Below are 17,379 nucleotides of genomic sequence, written 5' to 3' on the forward strand. Positions count from 1 at the left end.
AAGGAAGAAGGCAAAGGAAAAGAGAAACATGTAAAACATCCTCTGACACTAGCAAGTACTGTGCTACAACCACTTCCAGCAGAAGCTGATGAGCATCAAGGTGATCTGAAATCCAACTTTCAGAGGAATAATGAAAAATGAGGAGAGGTGCAGCCAACAAACCCAGCTCTATCGTCACATGTCTGTGGCCCTAAGGGCCTCATGCCAGTAAGCAAAGTTGATAAAAAAAAGCAGCCAGCTGTCCTGTTGTTTTTTTTTAATCCTCAAAATGGGCAGAAAAGTGATGTGCACATGTGGCATGTCTCATTAATACTTATCATATGTGTATTCGTGCATCACACAGACCACAGATAGATCTAATTCTGCCATATGCCTGTTTCTCTTTTCAGAGTGTGGGTATTTTACACAGACATTTATGCATGCTAATATTCTGCCACATTACGCATCTAATAACATTTATCACTATCCTTAAACACTGTGCTCTAAGAACACTCTAAGACATAGGTTATCATATATATATTTACCTTCCTACTTGTCTTACAAGTGTCTACACTTCTCTTATTTACATTAATTCTGCGCCTTTGGGGTTTTACCTCCTCTGCTGTGACAAAAAGATGACAGTGGAAATCAGGAAAGAAAAAAACGTGTTCATTACCAAAGACAAAACATTTTGAAGACACAAGAACTATGGATAAGAAATCTTAGTCTAGATTGAACATTATGGACTCAAACAGCCTTAGCAAACCAACACAGAAAAGAGAGACAGCTAAGAAAAACAAAACCAAAAATGAACTGAATATAACCCCACACATACTAAGAAGTGACAGGTATACTCACAAGTGAAATTATGAAACTTATGTTCTATTTAGGACAAAACACTAATTTCTGTGCAACTGTTCAACAGCTATACTTAGCGGGAGAATAAGGGATTGCTCAGTCTTAAAAATTTAAGTATTTTTAAACACCGTCAATTGTTCCAGAGGAAGACTATACTGAGAAAACCTTATTTTGTAAGAAAGTTATAGTAAAAATAGATTTTGATTAATATGGAAGATGAAAAGGAAAGCAGATGAACTCTTTGGAATATCAAAATGCCCAAGAGAACAGCTTCCTGCAAAGCTACTTCATGTGCAAGGGAAATTCTCTGGTTATTCCAAATATTATATTACTTGTGTCAGAATGAACTCTTCTTATTTGTGGGAATTGGGTTACAGGAGTTTTATTTGGGGGTTTTTAAGTAGAAAACCCTTGTGGAAGGAAAGGGTATTCCATATCTGTACAAAAATCCACTTGATTATTTATTAAGCCCCATGAGAAGACTTCACTGGAATGCAGGACTATTCAAAAAGAAGCATCCTCTGCTTTCAGAACATCTACATCATTTCCAAAACTCTAACGACTTCAGGGAAAATTTTTCAGACACTGTAACTTCTCTGGTCATATCAGTATGGACAAGCTCATGATAAGACTGGTTCCAAGACCAGAAGGATGTACAGAAGGTTAAACTAGTGAGCTACTTAGCACAGACAAAACCAGTGATAGACTGAAGACCGTAATTTCTTTACCATCATGTTTGTTGTTTTTTTTTTGAAGCTGACATGTAATTAAGTGGAATCCAATCCACAAAGCAGTAACATGAGCATGTATCTCCTTCATCCATACAACTGCCATTATTGTTTCGCAAAGCCTCAGTGCACCCTGACTTAACATACACATGGGATACATACATGACATATGGTTGCTCTGAAAGACTTGCAAAATAATAAGCAGAAGTTTTTGGAGGTTTTTTAATTTCTTTTTTCTTTCCCTCCCCCTCCATCTCTAAACATCTGATGTGGCTTTCATTTGAAAGCCTGCCTAGGAAGAGACAGCACTCCATAGCTCTCTGGAACCACACTCTAATAGAGGTGAAATTCCTCATCCATAGGGGCAAAACACTCTCACAGGAACTGGACGTGCACACGCACACACAGAAGGATGAGAAGAAATAATAATAAACAAATGTAAGAGAGATACAGTGTTCGTACCCTGGTAAGGTCCATGCCAAGTTTTAGCTGAGAGATGAGATGGAGAATTATACTACGTTGATCATCCATGACTCCTAAATCCTCCTCTTCATTATCTTCAGTATCTGTCATTTCATCTTCAACTAGGATCAACTCAGAAGCTGAATGCTGAAATGAAAAGAAACGTCACAATCTGCACAAAATTATACAGATGAGGGTTTTTTCCCCACTATACATGCTTAAAAATGGAGCTGTCTCAATGGAACTGAAGACAGCCTCTGTTAAAACCAAGAAAACATACATATTCAAAATAAATTAAAAAATCCAGTGATAGCTTCACAAAGCATTTTGACCCTTTCTTCAGAATGAGAGTAGTATCAGATGCTAATTTACACATTATCTTCTCATATTTATATTGCAGTGATGCCAGATAAAAAGCATAGCATATAAAAGTAACGAGTCTTTTTATTAAACAGAAGTACACAGCTGAAAATGAGTTTTCAAGTTTGTTTCATAAATCTCTCCAGTAAATATTTGTATGTCATACGTAGATGTTGCATGACCTGATTTCACACTTTTTTTTTAATTTTCTCTATCCAGCTTAGAAGTTAGATATCTAAGAAAGTCATGACTATTAAGTGAAGGAAATAAAAGGACAACTATAATCAAAGAACACGCCTTTGCAAAAAACCCAAAGACATTAGATTTTGGGGGGTAGGGCAATGAATGCCATCAGTCTTTATGACATTTGCAACACTTTGCCACTTCACAGCCCAACACCAATACTATTGAGTTTCCAGAAATACAAGATGAAGATCAAGAGAGAGACACTATGTCACCCCCGTCAAGAGGAACTTTACAGTAGAAAGGGATAATAACTTGTGATATTTTGATTTTCCTCAGGTTTTACAATGTATTACTAACAATAATCCGAACAGGTGGTAGTTACTTTGTTCAATCCATTGAAACCACTCTGCAAGCCTTCCAGATATGTATTCAAGTAAGCTTTTTGTACTTCAAGGGGAAAAAAAAAGTTGGGTTATGTAGCTGAAAAATTACAGCCCAGCATTTCATTATCGCCCATGGATTCCGTGCTGCAAATGAGACAACACTCCCTGCAAAAGTTAGCATTCTGTCATGCTGAATAACATTTCTGCAGAAACAGCTAGTTCATTACATAAAATGACAAATTTTTCATCTCGCTGAGAAAGTCCACACAACTGAAAAGTTTTACTAAAATCAGCTGATACCCAGAATTAAGTTTCAAAGAAATATTTCTTAATGATCACATTAAAGACCCCCAAGTGAACAGCAGCTTTTGTAAGGAGAGCTTCTCTTAAATTTAGTTACTACGGATATTTCCAAGATTTGAATAAAGTATTTTCTCTCTTTTTTTTTTTTTTAATTACATAAATGTTTAGGTAGCTATTCCCAAAAGAATAGCTATTTGGTGAAACCCAAGGACATCTGCAAGACACTTTACAGTTGCTTTATTTAGAAAGTAGAATATGTAGATTACATAAAACAGAATCTGGTGAGCTGTAACCTCAACAGCTTGGAGCTTTTCAAAAGGACAAAACCCCACTTTCTTCTTCCCACTCCCTCAGAAAATAAAAGGAGAGAACGACAAGCCCTTTTCTCCCAAAATGCACAGCATTATTATCCAACTGATGCCTTACTGACAAGTTCAATTAGCATAAAACCTGACAACCTCATACAAAATTATCAGTCAGGGAGGCATAAGGCACCGAAGCCTGGCTCAGTCATACATTCATTTGGAGGGAGCGTGGAAAAAGCAGTATCAGAACTTACAGTAGATGCTTCCACAGGAGGCTTCCCTTTGATCCAGCTTGACCTCATTGAGAGCACTGAGCTACCGAATAAGCTCTGCTGCTTCTGCTACTGCCATGAACCGAGCTTGCGGCAAACAAGCTCCAGCAGGAATTAACAGCGCCAGAAAAAAAAAGGCAAGGGAACCTCCCCTCCTCACTCCCACCCCCTCCTTTTTTTTTTTTCCCTTTTTTTTTTCTTTTTTTGCTATCCAACGGGTTGGAGAGTGTGCACCGGATAGCAATCTGCTCCTTGAATTTCCAGTCACATGGCATTGAGATCAGTGAGCTTAACTGCACGCAGCTCCAACTGGGAAATGGTGCTGCTGTTCCCAGAGGATATCCTGGTCAGCTGTTCTCCGGGAGGGAGGGGAAGGCACAGGAGTGTGCATGAGTGTGCACAAGTGTGAGAGTGAAAGAGAACATGCTAGCAGGTAACATACTTTTAAGTGAACATATAACGGCTGTGTAACCTTTAGTTGTCAATAGCATCAGAAAACAAACAAATTACCCATTCACAAGTCTGCAAAATAAATCATATACTGAGAATTTTCTTTTTTGCCTCAAGATTGCATATTCACCTAAGGACAGAAAATCTTTCTTTCCTGCTAAAATAGGTATTAGGTTTTCCATGCCTTTTAAATGTTACTAACAAAACAGCAACTGCCTCTCATTGCTACCTTACAAAAGGTCCATGGTCAGGGCATCCTTTAAACAGTTTAGGTGGTCAGGAAAGTAGCATTTGCATTGTTGTAAATGAACAACTTTCTGCTCATCGGGGAGGATTAAGTACAATGTAACAGACTCAATCGTGTATAATGACCATACTATAAGGACTAAAATTTTAATTACCTTTACTATCCCTATTTTAAGGATGTGCAAGGGCACCAAAAACCCCACAAGTCTACTGTTACAGTTATCAACATACTAGTAACCTTCAGTGAATGACAGCAGTTGTCTGCATATTTTAACACTTTACAAGAAAAAGAATTTAAAGAAGCAGTTTATAATTTATGTCACAGGACCTGAAGAGCATCCATCTTCACCAAGCAATATCATTTCTGCATTTCCCTTTGTTTTCCTTACCTTTTCTAGGTAACTACTGAATTGCTTTTCAGGAGCACATAAAATACATTTCTTTAACTAACACATATTTTCTTAAATAAAAGACCAAATGTAAGCAAAACATGGGGTGAGCAGACATACAGTCACAAATTACAAGGCTAGTGTACCTTTAAAGTGTCATAAAAGTCTTTAAATCTTTTTCTTTCCACGAAAATAGCATGCAGTTCAGTAGTATCCAACACGTAAGCATTCAACAGAATGCAAAAGATTATGTTGGAGTGATTATCCTTTAATGGCAGCTTTTCTGAATCATCAGACACAAACATATTTTTTGTTTTTCCTCCTCCTGTAGAACATAACCGCAAAACTGACCTAGGAAAGCAGCGATCTGCTCCATTCCTGCATGGTCAGAGCATAATGTAAAAGCCATTGAGCTGCCCAGTCTGGGAATGAACAGCACAGCCTCACTTAGGTGCTGACCCTGAGAAATCCAATACTGAATCAGTTACAAACAAGAACCAAAAAGGGGCTTATATTTAAAATCATTTTAATCAAAATCAGTTTGCAATACTGGGCTGGAGCACCAGGATTTTTCAGAAAAATCTGAATAAAAAACAAAAGATGATTTCTAGAAATCCCAAGAAGGAATGCACTTCAAAGTTTAAATGCCAAAGACACTGGCAGAGAGCTATTTTAAACAGGTCACCTCATTAGAACAAGGATCGATTAATTTAGAGAGGTCATCTGCTGGGATACAAAACGGATGTTCTAGTCAGCAGTCTCCATCAGAAAACATGCTGATTCTTTTTTAACAGATGAAACCTGTAAGGGAAAGAAATTGTTTCTGTAGGAAACATTCTGCATTTTAAAAAAATGTCTTCAGGAAGATGACACTTGGACAAGCCTGGGATAGAATCACAGAGTTAAAAGCTATGTTCCTGCAAAAGGGCAAACATGCCTCTGCTCTTCTAAAGCCTCTTCCATAAGTTAATTTTCAAATTAATTGCTATAGTGGATATTAACTTTTAGGTAATTAATACAGATATATGGGTCAGCGTTTGGTATTCCAACATACTTCACAAACCATATCACGCAAGAATACTGTAAAGAACGACTGGATCTCATCACTTATTTGCTGGAGGGAGAGAAAGGAATACACAGAATCACAGTCTCATTTAGGTTGGAACAGAACTCTTGTGATCATCTTGTCCCACACCCTGCTCAAGCAGGCACATGTAGAACCAGTTGCCCAGGACTGTGTCCAGCTACGTTTTGATTATCTCCAAGGATGGAGACTCTACAACTTATCTGGGCAACCCATGCCAGTGTTCAACTATCTTCACAGCAAAAGCACATTTTCTGATGTTTAGATTGACTTTCATGTGCCCCCTGCCTCCTGTCCTGCCACAGGGCACTACTGAGAAAAATCTATCTCCCTGTTCTTCATTCCCATGAGGTATTTATATACATAGATAAGATCCCCCCAGACCTTCTCTTCTCCAGGCTGAACAGTCCCAGTTCTCACAGACTCTCCTCGTATGATGCATGCTCCAGAACCTTCATCATCTTTGTGGGCCAGCACTGGACTCACTCCAGTAAGTCCATGCCTCTCTTGCACTGGGGAGCCCAGAACTGCACACAGCACCACAGATGTGGCCTCACTTCTGCCAAGTAGAAGGGAAGGATCACAACCCCCTGGTAACGCTCTTCCTAAAGCAGCCCAGGATGCTGTTGGCCCACCTTCACCCCAGGAGCACATCATTGGCTCATGGTCAGCTTCTTCCCTGCAGAACTGCTTTCCAGCCAGACAGCCCCCACTCTGTACTGGTGCAGAGGGGCTTACCCTCAGATATCCCCAGATACAGGACTTGGCATTTCTGTGTTGAACTTGATGAGATTCCAATCTGTCCAGACTGTCAAGGTCCCTCTCCATGACAGCACAACCCTCTGGCTCACCAGCCACTCCTCGCAGGTATTTTATCACCTACAAACTTGCCAAGGGTGCACTCTGCCCCATCATCCAGGTCATTAATGAAGATGTTGAACAGCCAGCCCCAGTGTTGACCCCTCGGGTGCACCACTAATGACTGGCCTCCACTGGACATAGTACCACTGATCACAACCCTCTGGGCCTGGTCGTTCAAACAGTTTTTAATCCATCTCTGGATTAAACCCACTGATCTAATCCATACCCTGTCAGTTTGTCTATTAGGATGTGAGGGAAGACAGGGTCAAAAGCCTTCCCAAGGTCAAAGCAAACAACATCCACTATTTTCCCCACATGCACCAAGCTAGTCACTTCATTGTAGAGGGCTATCATGTTGGTTAAGCATGACTTCCCTTGTAAATCCATTATGACTACTCCTGATTGCTTTCTTGTCCTTCATGTGTTTGGAAATGCTTTCCAGGGTTAGTTGCTCCTCCACCTTCCCAGGGACTGAGGAAAGGCTGACAAACCTGCAGCTGCCCAGATGTTACCAGAGCATCCACAGATGTTCCTTCTTGCCCTTCTTGAAGATAGGAGTGACATTCACTTTCCTCTAGCCTTCATGAACCTCTCCCAAACTCCATAACCCTTTACAGATAATACATGGTCAGTTTGCAATGACACTGGCTAATTCCCTCCATGCTCATAGGTGCATCCCATCGAGCGTCCTGAAGTTATGTATGCACAGCTTAAGTGCTGCCTCCTCTGTTCCTTTTCCACCAAGGGTCAGTCCTCCTCCAGACTTTTATCTTAGAGGTCTGGGATTCCTGATGGCTGCTGTTAGCAGCAAAGACCAAGGTAAAGAAGTCATTGCATAGCTCAGACTTTTCTCCATTGTAGTAGTAAGCAGACACCATGTATAACCTGACAGTGACACACTGAGGACTTGTATAGGACTCATAAGACAATTCCTCATATAATTACACAAAAGTACTCTAAGAATCTTCATTAAGGCATGAAAAAGTACAAAAGGAATTATAGTCAGAAGCAAGAGGATGAATCTTGGGAACTTAAAACATCAACATAAAAATACATTATTTTATAATATTCGAAGGAAAATATTTTTTAAGTCCTTCTACACTCAAAAAATTGCAAAAGATTGTAAAAAAAACCCCCAACAAACCATCGTATGAAACATTTCTGCATCAAGAGGAAGATGGAATAAGTTAGAAGCAATATTAAACAGAATTAGCATTTTCAGACTAGGCAAGGATTGTTATATTTTCTGTAGAGTCCTCTAATTATCACTGGCTCTACTAGTGCACATAAAAGTCAAAGGCTTCATTTTGATTTTCAGATTCCCTTCAATAATTATATAGGTTTGCAAGCATCATTTACACTTGCATTCGCGTAACTCAAGAGCTTGCAAACAGGTTTTCCGTGGGTGTAAGATTAAATATAACTCTGTAAGGTCAGGGAGCTTTAGCACATTACCATGATGTGAGAAATTGGCCCCATAAGATTTTCTGCAGTTTCAATACCAAAGTTAGAATTCTTTTTGTAAAGCAGATACAGTAGGAATACCCAAAAGTAGTAACATATAATTAGCTGTTAGTTTCTTGCAGGGCTTGTTACTGTATCAGAACTGACAAAACTGCATTAACTTGCCAGCATCACTTGTCCTCTCTTCTTCCATCAGGTACACACACATATTTAACTGCATTTACTAGCAGCTGTAGCAAGCACCTCATAGAAAAGCACACAAGTTTACTGCACCCATCCTTCATTAGCAGTGATTTGACTCTCAAATGTAGTTTGTCCAGTAAGTTGTACGTATTAAACTATTTTATACAAAAACTTACATATTAACATGCTGTTGTGGTGGGCTGACCTTGGCTGGGTGGTAGGTGCCCACCAAAGCTGCTCTATTACTCCCCTCCTCAGCTGGACAGGGGAGAGAAAATATAATGGAAGGCTCATAGGCCAAGTTAAGGGAGAGATCACTCCCCCATTACCTCACGGCCAACACAGACTCAACTTGAGGAAATTAGTTCATTACCAATCAAATCAAACTAGGGTAATGAGAACATAAAACCAAATCGTAAAAACACCATCCACCTTCCTCACCCTTTCTTCCCAGGCTTAATTTTACTAACTCCTACACCTTGCCCACAGTGGTGCAGGTGGACAGGGAATGGGTTGCAGTCAGTACTTCACACCTTGCCTCGGTTGCTTCTTCCTCCTCAGGGGAGCAACAACTCAAGACTCTTCCCCTGCTCCAGCATGGGGTCCCTCCCATGGGGGACAGTCATCCACAAACTTCTCCAATGTGAGTCCTACCCATGGGCTGCAGTTCTTCAAAAACTACTCTTCCATGGGTCCCTTCCACACGGTGCAGTCCTTCAGAAACAGACTGCCCCAACACAAGTCCCCTGTGGGGTCATAAGTCCCCTGTGGGGTCACAAGTCCAGCCAGCAAACCTGCTCCAGCACGAGGCTCCTCTCTACACTGGTCCATTGGTACCAGGAACCTACTCTAGCATGGGTTTCCACAAGGTCACAACCACCTCCTCCAGCATGGGGTCCTCCACAGGCTTCACTGTGGACCTCCATGGGCTGCAAGGGGACAGTCTGACTAATCATAGTCTTCACCACCAGTTGCAGGGGAATCTGTGCTCCAATGCCTGGAGCACCTCCTCCCCCTCCTTCTTCACTGACCTTGGTGTCTGCAGTTGCTTCTCTCACATAGTCTCAACTCCTCCCTCTGCTGCTGTTCTGCAGGGTTGGATTTTTTCTCCCCTTCTTAAATTTTCTATAGCAGAGGCACTACCACCACTGCTGATGGGCTCAGCCATGGCCAGCAGCAGGTCCATCCTGGAGCCAGCTGGCATTGGCTCTGTAGAACACAGAGGAAATTTCCAGAAGCTTCTCATAGAAACCACCCCTGTAGCCCTACCACTACCAAAATCTGGCCATGCTAGCTAAACTTTGAAACATAAACAAAAATTGAAACACAATTACTTCAAACCCACCCACTGTAAAGACTGATATCTGAAATCATCATCATCCATGCACTTCTTCTCTAACTTCCAAATTCATTGACATTTACAGATTATCAACCTTAAACTTAACTGTAATGCAGTAACACTTTTTTATATCCAACAAGATCCTGTATCTCTTTACATAAGGTTTTCTATTCTTCAAGAAAAGTTCAAATAAAACAAAACAGAAAATAATCTTCTCAACCTTTATCACCACACAATGCAAGCAGAGGAAAGACAAAAATAGGGTAGGACAAGTCATGGTGGAGTGAACTCAGGTCATTGCTTGAGCCCTGGCTTCCATCTTACTGTAGTCTCATTTATCCTTTGCTCCTGGTGGCCCTGTGACTGATCACTGCAAAGAATGAGAAGATCAAAGATAAAACCTCAAACACAACAACATAGCAGATGTCATGGTATGGCACCTGGATACCAAAGTTCCAAAGAGAATTAAGGCTGCCCAATGTCCACGGTTTGATTTTTTTAAAGCCATCTAATGAGCTCAGAACCAAAGCAGAGCTTAAATGGAGAATTTACAGGGCAAAACTTACTACCCCTGTCTACCTCCATTTCATCTTGAAAAAGGTTTCTTAAAGGTAACAAAATAGGCAGGCTCAGCTCAGCTGCATTTTTTTCATTTACTCTGAGTATTTCATAGGAGCTGTTTCCTCTACTGCCTTTGTCACTAGTTTTTGCTTTAATTGCTGGGAAAAATTTTGCCACAGTATTAACATGAAAAAAGCCTACCACCTCAAGGGGGAACTCACCCTCCCTCAAACCCCAAAACAGAGCCACAGTGACACTTCTCCTAGCATTCAGTCGTTATAGCTTAGATACAGAAATATGAACCAAAATTAGAGTTAACTTTTAAAACATCAAAGCAAATACAAGGAGATGACAATCAAATGAGAAGGATTTTACAATTAAAAAGTGAACACACTATAACTTACACACAACAAAGCTATGGCAAGCAAAATTATCACTTTCTTTTTGTCATCTACATACAGAACCAATTGGCAAGACAGCTACTTTCTCCTTCAGACAACTGGATGAAGGAAAAATGGCATAATAGGAAGATTTCCTACTTACCTTAAACTATGCACACCAAGAAAAATAATCCAGGCATATCTATCTGGATACACAAGTGACTGCTGCATCTGAGTTCAGGTTCTGACAGTGTGGGGTCAAAGCTTTTATGTAATCCTAGAAACATCACTCAGCACTGATAGGTCAAACCAGATATTATTTGGTAGAAAAAGCTTACACCAGGAAAGAATGTCTACAGAGTGCCCAGAAATTAATTTCTTACCAAATCTGTTATTTATGTTTGGTAATTCAGGTCTCCAGAGAAAATAAAATTTTTCAAGCTAGGACTATCAATGATTAAAACATCTCCTTTTTTTGGCGTGTGTATGGATAATTTGTATATGTTTTGTGGTTTGTAGCTCGTTTCTTTTTCATTGAATATGCTAAACACACTTGATGTTCAGAAAATCTCTCCAACTGGGGACAAGTGCAAGGATCAAAGTGTGGCAATGTGAGCAATCTGTCTATCACACAACATTAATTGGATACAACATGTAATAGCAGAGACATCTACTGAACCAAGAAATACCTACCCCTCCTTAGCAGACAATTCCATCACTGCAAAGCAATCAAGCAAAGTAGAAACACATCTTGATACCAATACTGTGTAAATATAGACAGGCTGACATACAGACAATGCAAGCAAAGAAAATGATCACAAAACCTGTACCTTAGGTGACAAATAGGTCTGTAATCTTCTTCTTTCTCAACAAAAACAATCTGCCAGGCATCTGGAGGTAAGCACATTATCTAGATGCTCACCATTTAGAGAGCTCTACTAATGCCTTTTTGTTCATGTTTTGCAGTAGTATCTCTGGGAATAGAAATCTTTTCATCATTAAAGAGCAAGCTCAGAAAGCTTCCTTTTCCTACACTGCAGATGTGTTTTACTCTGACCTGTGACCATATTTAGCAATAACATAACAATAAAGCAGTGATGAGGACCAGATAACATAAGAGATTTCAAAAGAAAAAGGGCTGGTTTCTTGTTTAAAGAATAGGAAGAAATGCATGTAACATGAAACAAAGAGCATCTCTGTCTATGTTGCAGAATAGCCTGTGCAAGGCTATTCAGAAAAAAATATTTGAAATTAATCATGAAAGTGATTATGTTTAAAAATAAAGAATCAGTCAGTGACTAGATATCCTGTTAAACAGAGATCTTCATTTGGGTTACCTACAGCATTGTAATCCTGTTATGCACCAAATAATGTTTGTTGAACAACTTTTTCCCTACATGTCCATCTCTTCTTCATAAAACAATTCCTCTTGCCAAAAATCAATTTTCATAAACCTAACATAGTCAGTTCTGAAAATAGGCTGAAAAGCAGCTAATTCCCAAGCACAGACTCCACAGGAAAAGATTAGGTACCAAGTACTAGTCCACACATCCTGCGAGCACCTTTCATAAAATGAGGGCTACTGAAGTACAGCGCTGTTTAATCTGAATTCTAAAACACAAGAGGACTCTGCAGTATTGCATAAATTCAGTAAGAACGAGGAATAAATATATTTTATCATCAGAAAGGAACAGTAACAGGAGAATATAAAAAAACTGTGCAAAGAGAAAAGCCCCATGGACTTGTCCTAAATTGAAGCAAAAAAACCTTGCAGACTAGCGTAAATCACCACCATAAGATACTTAGTATCAGATCCTAAACAATTTCAACAAAACCTATTCCTAATGCACTACAGTTACTAGTAAAGAAAAATTTCCTGAAAGATATTCAGTTTTATTTTGAGAATCAAATTTTTTAGAAGCAAGATGGCTACAAATACAGCATCTGACACTATCCAAAATAAGTTACTCGGAATGTACAAGCTTACAAACCACACAGTGTAGCAGGACAGGTTCCAGTCACTGGTCAGGAAGCACTTCAGAGACTACAAGAGGTCTGAAAGTCACATGCTTATAACTTTTGGGGAGCCAAAGACAAAAGACTGCACTGAGCTGCAGGTTCGTGAAGGGACTAACATGGGGGAAAGGATGGCAGAAGGCTACACTCTTTAGGCATCCCCCTGTATTAAAAGGCATCCTCTCTAGAATGAGATCCTTAGGGAGAAACCTGAAGAACTAGGTTCTTCGGGCCTCATATTCCCATGAAGGGAAAGACAAACACTTCTTGGAAAGGGATCCAGAAGGTAGGTCCCTTTTAGTCACTCACTAGACAGTACAGCACACTGAGAAGGAAAGGCATCCTACTCAAACAGACCGTTGCTCCCATTGACAAAATCCCTAGAGAAACTGTAATAGTTTGTGCAGGGAGTTTGTGGGACCTCCACTGTTGGAGGTGTTCAAGATTTGACTGAACATGATCCTGAGCAAGCTGACCCGATTAGCTCTGCTTTGGGCACAGTGTTGAGGTGCAGGACTCCAGAGGTCCCTTCCAACCCAGAGTATTCTGTGATTCCATTATGATTTTGCTTGCAAAGCCCAGTAACTGAAAAGTCAGGAAGTAACAAAGCTGAAGTCATTCAGCCAGCTGTAATTCTCTTTTATGTCGCTTTGTATGCCAGCTAAGCAAATTTATGGCAGAAAACTACTGCCACATTAGTCAATAATATACCATTCATGTATGCAAAGAGGGCACAAAAAGATGGACAACTACAAATTTAACCTTTACAATCGTCTGGTCTTGCAACACTAATCTATATGTAAATCCAGTTCTCACAGTGCTATTTCTTGTATGCAATATCACATGTCAGCATATTTATAAGAGGACAGGAATGGTAAAGACATGTTAATACAAGCACTATTAACAATCTTTCCTGAAGACAACACATTTATTAAACTATCCTGAGTCTTTCTACAATTTCTTGTCTCATCCACAATACACATAGCTGCAACACAACAAAATTTAAAAAAAAGCAGGCTCAAGTCTTCCCAAAGAAAACCAGATCATTACAAATCATACCAAGAGAAGACTTAATGTATATATGAAACAAATTGAGCTTAGAAGATTGTTATCTTTTATACAGCTAACCTCGAGGCCAGTGGAACTCTGCTTGAAAAGCTTCTAAGAATCATTTTCAGTATGATGAATCGCTTGGTCCATCTCAGACTGTGAAGACAACTGTGCAGACTCTTCTCCTTCCAACTCCTTCCTCTGAAACAAAGTTCTATAACTAAATCCTTTTATCCCAGCTGTCTCCACACTTCCAGTTTTTCAAATAAGAAAATCCCTAGAATACACCACCACAAGCTGAAAACCATATTTTTTTTCTAGCAAGACCAGATGGAACAGCTGAAGCCAGCTTGGATGATGCTTCACTAAGATAAAGCAATGCCAACCTGAGATAAACACTCGCTGTAGACGAGTTTCAGCCCATCTTACTGAAGTCTAGTGAAGCAACTGACAGTCTTAATGAGATGGGTAAGCTTACTAATGGGCAGAATTGCCAAACTCATATATAGAAAAATATATTAAGAAATAAAACTAAGAGCACAAGGCAAATCAATTGGCACATAACAAATCAGCACACAATCCTGAAATAAAATTAACCTTGGCTTCAGAGTTCCTTTTGCAGGGGGCGCAGGTTTTATAATGAACAGAGTAAGCAACTGATCCATTTTAACTTTAACCCTTGCCTTACTGCAAGGGTTCCCAAGTTCTTTATATTCCAATGATTAGTTTTCACTGACTTTCACTAGTAATTATGGAATGCCACATGAATCAGAGCCTCATGTTTATTCAAATTAGATGCAATTTTATATTAAAGCTTCATATTTTTATTTTACATAGAATATTACTCTCAATTATATAGATAGCAGCTGGAAAACATGCATTTTGGAGGTGGGAGTGACTCAACAATATGCAGTGGCTTTGGCTGGAGGCAAATTTTCATTAATTATTTGCATAAACAGTTTTACTAGAGGATTGTTTGCTGACACAGTAGCTATTCCAGAAGGCTAGCAAAAAAAATAAAATCAACATTAGCTAGATTATCTTAGTCATTGTCAGGGCTGCTGTAGCAGGCTTAGGGTCATTTAATTCTACTTTTAGTGTAATTGTACATTTAATCCTTAAATATACGTTCTCTTGATTATCCTTAAATATACCTTCAATTGATTACCTCAGATTTCATTTTTTAGATGGTCTGCGTAGTGAATGGATTAACTGGTACCATCTCTGCCTAGAGATTAATTTAGCTATCTAAGTCATTACAGGCCATTCACTGTGCTCTTCGGCCCAAAAACCACTTAATCATGCAGAAGACAAAAAGCAGAGCACATGCAGAAATCCTGTAATGTCTGTACTAAACAGTGAAAAGGGACTCTCTGTAATACTGCAAATGTTACTTTCCCATCCTGATCTGTTCTCTTTCCAATACTGCATTTGTGGCTAGCACTGTATGTTCAGGGCTAAGTTCATCTCACAATAGCAATTATGCAGATTTATGGCAAGTACAAAAAGGAACTAGGAAACACTAGGAACAAATGATACAGACCTGGGCAAGACAGAAATAAATAGAGAATTAAATAAATAAATACTGAATTAGAAATAATTTCTCTTATCTAGCTTAGTTTCTAAAATTACGGGAGCATTTTTAAAATCATTTTTTCAGCATCTCTAACACATTCTGTAACAGCTATGAAGTCCAAAAGTCTAAACTCATATTAGGACACATACTAACCTACAGATAAAATACAAATAACAGCTTGAAAGAAAGTATCACCTGAAAAAATGGAACAAAGCCACAAACTTTTAACATTAAAAACTTAACAGTTCAGCATCTCCTTTAAATAGCACAGTTCCCTCTTACAGTTGAAAACACCAAGGTTCAGGCCATCTAGGGCACCAAAATATCTTTAATAACCTGGACTTGACTGCCCTTGCAATCACTATCACAATTAAAACCTGGTTTAGCAGTTAGATAATCAGAGCTAAAGGCTCCTACAGAGCTAAAACGTCAATCCTATTAAAAAGACACTTTGATACGGAGCATGCATACAGCTGCTCAGGCACACAAGCAAGGGAAAGTTTGGAAAGCAGAGAGATTGCGCAGATACCAGATCCACAGGACAGAAAGAATCAGCTGGCATGGCATTTTAAGGCACAAAAATCACATGAAAAGAGCTATATTGCAGATGTAGCTACAGCACAATCTTTTAAAATAATTCTAAACTAAACTGTTTGATACAAAGAAAATGATTCCTTCCCTTTCAGACCCCACATAAGAACAGCCTGTTACCCATTTATATTTAGCTGTCAGGGGAAGCATTTGGCCTGAAGCTATATTTTGTCAGCTCAGAGTGGGAATTCTGACACCTAAAATGATAATTAGTTGAACTGGAACAGTAGCTCACACATGGAAGTGATTTACACCTTTATTCTACTTTGGCACTGAGTTTATTACAACTGAATTTACTATGAGATTCAAACTAATCCATTTCAGCATTTCTTGAAAGGAATTTCAAAAGTATTAACCCTTAAATGAAGGAAGCAGGGTCTCGTTTATGGCAGACCAGACACAGACCAAGTTCACATCACAGCTCTGAAGAGTGTACTCTGGCATATTCCACAGCAGATTTGTCCTGCTCTGCTTTAAGGGAAAACACTAAAAAGTACCTTGAAGTTATAATTACAGCTTATGCCAAAAAGTCCGAAGTGGTTCACTACGGGATGCACAGAAGCATTTTATATTGATTCACATCAGATGGAGAATGGTTCTGTTCAACTCAGCCCTTATCCCTGCTTCCTTTCACCTGCTCTTTCAGGCGGACAGACAAAAAAAAAAAAAGGAACTAAAACTCAGAGGGTTTATAAAAAAAATTTTTTAAGTATGGAAAATAAAAGACAAAAGTGCTTGATCTAATTATTCACTATCAGGGTTATTTCTTTCACTGAGGATAACAGCCTTTAACCTCACGCTGTCCTATATCACAACCCTAATAGAAAAACTGATCTGAGAAAATGAAGCAGCAACATCAAGAAAGTACATGGTAAAATAGGCAAGGAACACATAAGAAAATAATTTCTGCCACAAAATCTTTTCTTTTCTGAACTAGTTTAAGCAATATCTCTAATGATATCCCTGCATTTGGAAGCAAGAAACAACCTAAATAACCAAAGCAATTAAACACCAACATACTGAGAATAGCCTTTAGCTGCTATCTTATTTCACCAGGGAAGAAATTCTGCATTCCTGAAACCCTAACAGTGCATCAGACCAGAAGGAAAGGTTTTACTTTAGTTACCTACAGCATCAAAACTCAACTCCAGAACTTACCACATCTCTCAAGAATGCTTGAGTATTCAAAGAAAGTTGCATTAGATGAACCTTCTTATTTCAGAGGAGAATTGCAAAGATCCACACTTCTTCATAAACATATAAAAACCATGGCAGAAAACAAGTCATGGGTTTGTTAACGATGCCACTTAACACACAGCTGCAAAGTGTCTGAATGTTGTGCTGAGAACTGGC

General features: G+C 39.2%; 1 protein-coding gene across 1 annotated transcript in view; it reads right to left on the minus strand.

The window, feature by feature from the left end:
* OSBPL10 (oxysterol binding protein like 10) overlaps positions 1 to 17,379 on the minus strand; it is a 118,571-nt gene that overhangs the window by 21,644 nt on the left and 79,548 nt on the right. The window contains exon 7 of the mRNA XM_027675451.1: positions 2,028 to 2,174. Within this exon, the coding sequence (XP_027531252.1) occupies positions 2,028 to 2,174 (147 nt within the window). The remainder of the gene's footprint in view (positions 1 to 2,027; positions 2,175 to 17,379) is intronic.

This window comes from Neopelma chrysocephalum, unplaced genomic scaffold (genome assembly GCF_003984885.1).
Source record: "Neopelma chrysocephalum unplaced genomic scaffold, ASM398488v2 Primary Assembly neopelma1_26, whole genome shotgun sequence".
Classification (NCBI taxonomy): Eukaryota; Metazoa; Chordata; class Aves; order Passeriformes; family Pipridae; genus Neopelma; species Neopelma chrysocephalum.